We start from the raw sequence: 9,859 nt of genomic DNA, 5'->3' as shown, positions 1-9,859 counted from the left end.
CATTGGTTGAGTCTATCAGCTCCCATCAGTCTAGAACCATTGTTCCAGGTCTGATCTGAGCAGCTGCAGTCTTATAACCTTGCTGGCTCCTTCCTTCCTGCCTCCAACACACGTAAGGTGTGAACCAGGGATGTCGAGGCCCTCGACCCCTTGCCTTCTCCTTTGGGAGCCTTAGCCTGGACTTTGGACTTCACAGGCAGAGACTCTGGGGAAAAGGTAACTCTTGGGGTCTTCTCTTAGTCCTCCCACCCTATCTCTTCTCCCTTTGCTGTTTTGTCTCAGAGCGAGTCTTTCTAGTCCAGTGATGATGCTGGTGTCTTTTTCCTCCACTGAGAAGTGAGCAAAGAAGAGCCAGGTTCCTTTGAGCAATTTTTTCAGAATAGCTCATCTACCCTGGTAAAGGCAAAGCAGGCCCTTATTTCAAGCAGGTCCTGTTTGTAACCAGGGTCAGTGAGCGAGGGCCTTCTGGTCAGAGGAGAAGCGTGAGCAGTGGTCCAGGCTCAGCATTCTAGCTCCACTGGTCAGCAGTGGGAAGGGGGAAGTCACCGCAGGGAAAGGTCCTGAGTTAACTCTGCTTAAATGTCATCCCTACGAAGTGGCCTGGCCCGAGTGCTTCTGGGTGGGCAGCCTCCTTCCCCTGCGGTGCCACCGCCGCATGACTTTAGGGCTGGCGCCCCCCAGCTCTTTGTCAGGTTCTTCCAGAACATGGTGCCTCTTGGGAGCTCGACTGGAAACTGGTTTCTCTGCTTCGGCCTTCTCAGAGGAAGCCACAGGAGCATCCCCGTAGGCCCGGTACCCACCAACCAGGCAGTAAGTCTCCCCATGCCAGCCCACCTGAGTCTCCCCACATCCTCGGTAGAGGACATGGTAGTGACCCGGTGTGGGGGGAGACGTGGGAACGGCAGCTGCTGGGAAAGAAAGGAGAACAAATTAGGTTTTGCTGCTCAACACGATGGGTTTGTAATTCAATTCAGTTCAATAATTCAGCACAATCAACTAGGCACTGGGCTTCGTGCTGAAGACGCAGAGACTAAAATGAAATAATCCTTGTCCTCGAGAAGTTCAAAAGAGGAATAGTATGTACTAAACTAAATTTTTTTAAAAATCAAGTAATTTGGGGAGGAGGGAACAATAACAACTCAGGAGATCAGGAAAGATCTCATGTAGGATTTGAGTTAAACTCAGAGAGAGAGAGATTCCAGGCATGGGACTAGCCCACAGGGAGTATCAGGTAAGCAAATATGGCTAGAACATAAAATTAGTGAGAAAAAATCATGTGAAATCAGTCTAAACCCAGAAGTTCTTTTTCCCTCTACTTCAAAACTCTAACTTGTCTTTTTTAAAAAAAACAGTATTTTATTTTCCCTCTATTACATGTAAAAACAATTTTTACCATTCATTTTTTTAAAGTTGTTAAGTTCCAAATTCTCTCTCTTCTTCTGACCTGCCCTCCCTGAGACAGTAAGCAAACTGATATGGATTTTGTATGTGTAATCATGTAGAACATTTTTCTATATTAGTTATTCTGTGGAAGAGATCTCAAATGAAAAAGAAAAGAAAAGAAGAAAATGAAATAGAGTATGTTTCAATCTGCATTCAGACTCCATCAGTTCTTTCTTGGAGGGCAGATAGCATTTTTATCATAAGTCTCTGGAATTGTCTTGGATCACTGAATTGCCGAGAATAACTAGTAATTCATCAAGAAATACTGCTGTCACTGTGTACAATGTTCTGGTTTTGCTCACTTCACTTGAGTTCATGAATTTCCAGATTTTTCTGAAATCATCCTGTTTGCTTTACCTTCTGTCATGGTATCAGTTCTTTTTTTTTTTTTTTTTTTTTAATTTTTTTTAAACCCTTACCTTCCGTCTTGGAGTTAATACTGTGTATTGGCTCCAAGGCAGAAGAGTGGTAAGGGTAGGCAATGGGGGTCAAGTGACTTGCCCAGGGTCACACAGCTAAGAAGTGTCTGAGACCGGATTTGAACCTAGGACCTCCTGTCTCTAGGCCTGGCTCTCAATCCACTGAGCTACCCAGCTGCCCCCCCTCACCATGGTATCAGTTCTAAGACAGAAGAGTGCCAAGGGCTAGGCAATTGGGATTAAATGACTTCCCCAAGGTCATGCAGCTAGGCAGGGCCTAAGCCCTGATTTGAACCCAACACTTTCCAACTCATGCCTGGCACTCTATCCACCATGCCACCTAGCTGCCCTAGACATAGAAGTTCTTAACCTGGGTCAGTATGTTTATTTTGAAAATATTTTGCTAACTGTATTATGATATAATTTGTTTCCTTTATAATCCTAGATGTTTTATTTCATGCATTTAAATCCATTATTCTGAGAACAAAAGTGAGTCTGGCCAACTTCACTAGACTTCCAAAAAGGTCCATGACACAAAAAAAGTTAAGAATCTTTGCTCTACTCTGAACTGATACAACCATTCTGGAGAGCAATTTGGAACAACAGCCAAAGGGCTATAAAACTGTGTGTACTCTGATCCAGAAATACAACTTCTAGGTATAAATCCCAAAGATAATTGAAGAAAGGGGAAAAGGACCTATTTGCACAATAGTTCTTTTTATAGCAGCTCTTTTTGTGGTGGCAAAGAATTGGAAACTGGGGGGTGCCCATCAATTGGATTTCCTTCATGAATTTGCTCTTGTATATATGATATGTGTCTTCTTTTACAACCTGATGAATATGAAAACAAGTACTGCATGATAACACAAGTATAATCTATAACAAATTATTTGCCATCTCAAAGAGGGGAGGAGAGAGGGAAGGAGGGAGAGAATTTGGATCAGAAAACAAATGTTAAAAATTGTTTCTATATGGAATTGGAGGAAAAATACAATAAAATATTGTTGGAAAAAAGAATCTTTGCTTCAGAAAGATAGGTTGAAGTCAATCTATGAAATGCTTAGTTTGTATTTTATCCTCAATGCATAGAAAATGATTGAAGCTTCTTTAGCAGTGGGGTGACAGAAAGGAAAGAATGAATAAATGAGTGAAGAAGCATTTATCAAGAGCTCACTATGTACAAAAAAACCCTATGCTGAGGACTAGGGGAAATTAAGAGTCTCAGCTCTCAAAGAGCTCACATGCTGATATAGGATGACAACACATATTGGAGGTGTCAGATGGAAAATCCCAGTGGTCTTCAGGGCCAGGGACAAAGCTATGCTTTAGAAATATCTATTGGAGAGATAGTGAAGGAAAGAAGGATCTGGCATGTCCATGGGGTCATGAAGAGTAAGACGTGACAACCGAACAACAACAATCTGGCAAAAGTATAGAGGAAAGGTTGGAAAGGGGAGAAAATGGAGGTAAAGAAGCTAACTATTGTCAATTTCATTAGTAAGCTATTGAAATGGTCCACACAGGATAACCTGATGGCCTGAATTAGGATGGAGCAAGAGTCAGGAGTTGAGAATGATTGCTAAAGGTGTCAATTTGGATGACTGGAAGAATAGTGGTGCCCTTGATAGAAAGAGAGGTTAAGAGGAGAATTAATGAGTTCTGTTTTGGCTAAGTTAAGTTTTAGATTAGGCAGAGATATCCAAGCAGGCAATTGAAGATGCAGACTAGAGAACTAGAGAGAGTCAAAGTCTGGAGAGATAAATTTGGGAGTAATCTTCAAAGAGATAAAAGTTAAATCCATGGGAGCTGGTAAGATCACCAAGAGAGGATAGAGAGAGAGAAGAGAAAGAGGTATACGGCAGAACTATGAGATGCACTGAGGCATTAAGGGAGAGACAGAATAATAATCCTGCAGAGACTGAAAAGGAGTTATAAGGTAAATAAAGGCTGTGTAGGACAGTGGAAAAATAACTGGATTTGTGGTTCAGAAGACCTCAGCTTCCACATCTTTCAATTACTACCTATTTGACTTTGTGCCATTCCTCATCTGAAAAGATCTGGCCATTTTTCTTTGCTACTCAAGGGTAGTAGATTAACCTTTCTGGGCTTCCCTTCCTGTAAAATGAAGATGTTGGACTATATAAAATAACCTATAAGTTCCCTCTAAAATCTATCATCTATGACTGGTAGGAAGAGCCAAGAGAAAATAGTGTCATGAAAACCTAGGGAGAAAGAAGAGTATAAAGAAGGAGAGCATGGTCAGCAGGGTCAAACATTGCAGAAGTCAAGAAGAATAAGATCTGGGTTGTCCTTCCACACCTTGCTGTCTCTTGTATTATCTACCTCATAGGAATCTTGTGAGGAAAATATTTTGATTAGTTAAATTTTAACCATAATTATTCTCCCAGAATGATTCTCATGCAAATTTTTATTTATTTGTCGAATGTAAAATGTGATTCTCATGTAAACACTTTATACATAGTCCAGTAAGAAACCCTCTTCCCCAACAACCCCAGGTCCTATTCTCTGGAACTAATTAACATTGTCTGTTCTAACCACACTAAAGCCTGGTTGTTTCAAACTGAAATTTGTTAAATTAGAAAAAGATAAAACTATTTCGACCAGAGGAACCACCTGAAACCTCTTTTCTCTCCCTATACTCTTTCTTGATGGTCTCATGAGCTTCCATAGGTTCAATTACTAGTAAAACTCTATGCAGATGACCAAAATAGAAATATCTAGCTCTTACCTCTCTCCTGAATTCTGGTCCCATATACTCAATCTCTTGTCAAATCTATCCACTTGGTTGTCCCTTGGACATCTCAAACTCAACTTGTCGAAAACTGAACTAATTACCATCTCCACTCCCCCATTTTTCTTTCCTATTTAACCCCAAATTCACCCTTCCCGTAGCCCTTCTTATTTCTGTTTATGGCACCACTATCTTCTAGTCATCTAGTCCTTTTCCAGGCTCTCCCAGTCCCCTTTAACTGTAAAGTCTTCCCTCTGAGATCATCTCCAATTTATCCTGTGTTTGTGTGTAAATATATATGTATATGTATATATATGTATATGTATACGTGTGTGTTTCCATGTTGTCTTCCCCATTAAAATTCTGAGCTTCTTGAGGGCAGGGACTCTCTTTTACCTTTCTTCATATCCCCAGTGCTTAGCACAGTAAGCAGGTAATACATGCTTGTTGACTTGCAGACTGTCACCCAACTAAATGCATCCTTGACTCTTCTTCTTTTTCTCTCTCATCCCCCAAACCCACCGATCCTACTGCACATCTCTCAAATCCATTTTCTTCTCTTCACTCACAAAGCCTCTAGAATTGAATCCCTCTTCACCTCCCGACTAGGCCATTCTAATAGCCTCCTAATCGGCCTCCCTACATCCAGTTTCTTTCTCTCTCCAATCCATCCTGCATCTAGCTGACAAAATGATAAATCTAAAATACAGATCTGACCAATTTCACTAAGCTACTCAAAAATTGCATATGTCTCCCTACTTCCTGGATAAAATATCAGCTCTTCAGCTTTGCATCCAAAGCCCTTGGTCCTACCTACATTTTGGTCCTTACTTCATATTACTCCCCTTCTTGTACTTCTCCATTCTAAACTGGCCTGGTAACTGTTCCCATCCACAAGATTCCATGTCCTGTCCCAATGCCTTTGTACAAATGGTCCCTTAAGTCTGGAATGCAGTACCTCCTCACCTTGGCCTCTTAGAATCTCCTAGCTCAGGGACCACCTCCTCCTTCAGGTCTATCCCAGTCAATCAAAGTTTCCTCACTCTTGAAATTCTTTTGTATACACTTTGTACTGAGTTTTCCTTGTATATGTGGTATCGCCACATTGGAATGTGGCAGGAACCATTTTGTTTTTGTTTTTGCACCTCCAACGAGGAGAATTGTGTTTTGTATGTAATACGCACTTAATATTTGTTGAACTAATTCAAATCTCCATGAGCAGATTCCTCTGGCCTCCCTCCATACCCCATCTGTCAGGAGCAATTTCCTTTTCCCTCTGGTGGAGTAATTTCTTCTCAGTGCTAACACTTCATTTTTTTTCCCACCCAAGTATTCAGCTCTTGAACAGGGCGGTCCAAGATTGACCCATCAATGTGGATGGGTCTAACAATCCCTCCAACTTCCACAGATTCAGCAGCCTGCCACCCAATTCACTCTGGGTATCACTTACTGGTCAATGAGACCAAAATTATTTTGTTGTAAAAGCTTGAATTGGGGAAATACCTGTAAGCATCAATGTACACATAGTACTTCAATCATTGATTTGCTAATTCGAGTTTCATCGTTGTGGATACTACCTCCACTGACCACAAACCCTCCACAATTCATTAGATGGATGTTCTTTGATGAGTTAATGTGGCTGAAAAACAATTAACTTGGAGTCATCCTATGATGAGCCTTTCTAAACTTCCTAGCCTTGTTCTTGGTTGACAGACAACACAGCCTATCACTGGCCTCATATCCAGCCTCTTCAGGTTGGTGGGATGGGGCAGAACTTGGACTCTACTGGCAATAGCGTTTGAGAACCTAGGGTCAGTTCCGAGGCACAAGGCACTGGAGGAGGGCTTTCATGGAGGATCTTCTCCTATGGGGAATGGTCCATTGTGCATCTAGACACACACCCACAGGTAGATGCTGTTGTACAGTCACTTTCTCTGTACATCAAGCCTACCTGCCGTACTGCCCTCCCAGGGAACAAAGGACAAGTTGGAGTGTATATAGAAGATCCGGTCAGACATTCTCACTCGGCTAACCAAACAGATTGATATCTCTTTGAGAAATGGTAGGAAAGGATTCCCCCGGAGTGACCCGTTTGTGTGCTTACCCCACCATGGAAACTGTTGGGTAGCGGGAGGCCTGTGAGGTAGTCACTGCCCTGTGAGGTCATCACTGCCACCGTGAGATCACATAAGGAATCTGCCTTAGGAAAGCAAGAGTCTCGGGCTCAGAGTTTTCACATGGGGTCTGTGAAAGCTGCTTATAAACTGGCTTTTAAGCAACATAGTAGTAGAGGAGTGCCATTCCTTGCCCCTAACATACAGTCTTCCTCCCAAGCAAACATGTATTTACTAAGCACTTTTATGCCTAGCACTGTGCTAGGTACAGGCAGAGATATGTAAGAAATTCCTCTCTGTAAAGATCTTGGAGAAACACCTTTTTGGGGGAGGAGAAGGATTCAGATTTGTGATTTAATTTAAGCTTCCATCTCTGCAGATATGCAACTATCTGTATTTAAAGTCTTAAGAGAGGTGACCAGAGCAGCAGAATGTTAAGTGACTCACTATGGATTTCATAGAGCTAGTATGGGTCCCAGGCAGAGGTCTTCTTGACGCTAAGGCTAGCTCACTTATCCACTACATGTGCTATCTCTTGGAAACAAAACTAGCATGCATGAAAAAATCAGCATGCTAAGCTGCAAGATATTTGGTGCTGGCGATGCTTATAAAAGGAAAATGTCTGTGGCTGGATTGGCCAGGGAGGGCTTTGGTGATAGGAATAGGACTCTGAAAGGATGGATTGGCAGGAAAGGGAAGACATTTCAGGTGGTGATGCTAAAGAAATGTTGAATTAAATATGAGCGGAGATAGCAAGGTGGGAATGTGCAGAGCAAGTGGGAACTGGGAAGAGAACAACCTGACCACAGGGGAAAAGGGCACATGTTGGGGAATCCTGGATGGGACACTATTTGAGTATTCACTCATGGGGACATCTTTAATCTATTGATTTAGAGGACTACACCAATAACTCCTAGGTAACTCACCAAGACATCCCCTTAGATAAGAGGAAGACTGTAGTCCTATGGAAAGCTTTGGAATTTGGGGCACCTGGGTTCAAATACTCATTCTATTACTTACGGGGAGACCATGGTAAAGTTACTTTAAAATGGCAAACATTTATCACCCAAACCTACTGCATCAAGAATATGATCTAATCTGAGAAACATTTATTAAGTACATGCTATGTGCAAAGAATTGTGGTAGGCACTAAGGATACAAAGATAAAACAAAATCTCTATCCTCATAAAGTCTAAAGAGCTCATATATGATCATTTGGACAGCTAGGTTGCACAGTGAATAGAGTTCTAGGGTTGGAATCAGAAAGACTGATCTTCCTGAGTACAAATCCAAACTCAGAGACACTTATTAGCTGGGTAACTCTGGGCAAGTCACTTTACCCTGTTTGTCTTGGTTTCCTTCTCTTTAAAATGACCTGGAGGAGGGAATGGCAAACCATATCCAGGATCTTTGTCAAGAAATGGGGTCATGAAGAGACAAACATGACTGAAAAGACTAAACATCAAAAATGGTCATTTGAGGCAGAAAAGGACACTATCCTGGTACATTGAAAGAATCTTGCTCTTGTTTTACATTTAAGTTGCTAACATCACGTTTAGCTTTAGGAAACCTATACACTTTGAACACTGGATTCTAGGTTGTTGCTGTTGTTGTATTAAATAGATTAGTGTTGTCTGACTCTTCATGACCTCATTATTGTTGAGGGTACCACCATTCTCTCAGTCGCCCTGGCTTGCCACCTAAATGTCTTTCTCAATTCCTTACCCACATTCACCCTACATATCCAATTTGTTGTTAAATCTTATCATTTCTAATTTCCCAAAAGCTATAATATATATCCCCTTTTATCTACTCAAATAGACATCACTGCAGTACAGGCTTTCATCATCTCACACCTCCCCACCTTCTGATTGGACTCCCTGCCTTTAGTCTCTCCCTATTCTAATGCAAAGCTGCCTAAGAGATTTTCCAAAAGTTCTGATCTGCACTTGTTATTTCCTTACTTAATAAACTTCTTTGGCTCCCTATTAACTCTAAAATAAAATATAAACTGCTCTTTTTGATATTTAAAACCCTTTATAACCAGACTCCTTCCTACCTTTCCATTCTTCTCATTTATTCCATTACACATATTCTATAATCCAGTTATACTGGCCTAACTGTTTCTCACACAACATACCATATCCTCTGCCTGTCTGCCATGCCTGAAATGTTCTGTGCCCTCGCCTGGACTCTTAATTTCCCTGGATTCCTTCAAGACTCTGCTAAAATGCCACCTTCTTCAGGTGATATCTTTCCTCGTCCTCCCCTCTGCTAAAATAACCTCCCATCCACTCTGTATCTTTCATGTATCATTAGTTACATATTATATCTCTCATTAAAATATGAGTTCCTTGAGGGCAGGGCCTGTCCTTCTATCTCCAATGCTTAGCACAGTACCTGGAACACAGTTAACTGCTTTATAAATAAATGTTTGTTGACTGATGGAAGTCTAACAAATCAAGTATTTTCCCTTTGCCCTAGAGATCAAATGAATGTAGGACACTGAAATTTCTTTGGAGAAAGTCCACATTCCCCTAAATAAGAGAGATTTGATTTATTATCCAAAGAAAGAACAAAAGTCTCTACCCTTACAGATTTTACATTCTGCATAGCCAATGTGGACATTTATTTTGTTTGAATATAGACCACTTACCTCCGGTTTACCTACCTCAATGATGCCACCGGGCTAAATGATGCTGAAGAAATCAAATGAGGAATTCCAATAATTTCCTTCACTCTGGAACTGCACAAAATTTAGCCAGAATCCCATGAGCAGGAGGAGAGGGGAACCCCTCCCACCAAAGGTTGGGTGACCTCCCAGCACAACCAGAGATAGGACATGTGTACCCTGCAAGGTTCTGTGTCCCTAGGCAGTAAGAGGACTACTAAGAAACCTTCAAGGTGGTTAGAAAGCCTCAAATCAGGAAACCAGAATCCCAAGGAATAAGATTGTTAACAGATCTCTGAACCTTAAAGATCTGGGGGTGGGGGCATGTGGACAGGCAGTACCAGGGAAGTGGAGGTCAGCATAGCAATCAAGGGGATCCAAAGTAAGACCAAGCATCTCACCTGAAAATAAAAGAAGGGAATGAGCCTGGCCCTAGTACAAAGCCACAATTCATTAACTA

At 41.6% G+C, this 9,859-nt stretch overlaps 1 protein-coding gene across 1 annotated transcript; it reads right to left on the bottom strand.

Moving 5' to 3' along the window:
• Window positions 1–588: 588 nt before the first annotated feature.
• On the bottom strand, window positions 589–6,632 carry DPEP2NB (DPEP2 neighbor). The gene is made up of 2 exons (XM_044659419.1): window positions 6,566–6,632; window positions 589–905 (listed from the first exon to the last, which is right to left on the bottom strand). The coding sequence occupies exons 1-2, from the start codon at window positions 6,630–6,632 to the stop codon at window positions 589–591; spliced, it is 384 nt and encodes a 127-aa protein (XP_044515354.1).
• Window positions 6,633–9,859: the final 3,227 nt, after the last annotated feature.

This window comes from Gracilinanus agilis, chromosome 2, assembly GCF_016433145.1.
Source record: "Gracilinanus agilis isolate LMUSP501 chromosome 2, AgileGrace, whole genome shotgun sequence".
Taxonomy (NCBI): Eukaryota; Metazoa; Chordata; class Mammalia; order Didelphimorphia; family Didelphidae; genus Gracilinanus; species Gracilinanus agilis.
The sequence above is the reverse complement of the archived record's forward strand: the minus strand, read 5'-3'. Positions and strand labels throughout refer to the sequence as shown.

Bases quoted from the DNA above. Each gene is read 5' to 3' on its own strand.
- DPEP2NB (XM_044659419.1), bottom strand. From the start codon at position 6,632: ATGTCTGACCGGATCTTCTATATACACTCCAACTTGTCCTTTGTTCCC. The intron at 906-6,565 runs GTAGGCTTGATG...CTTTCCCAGCAG, and splicing joins CTGGGAGGGCAGTACGGCAG to CTGCCGTTCCCACGTCTCCC.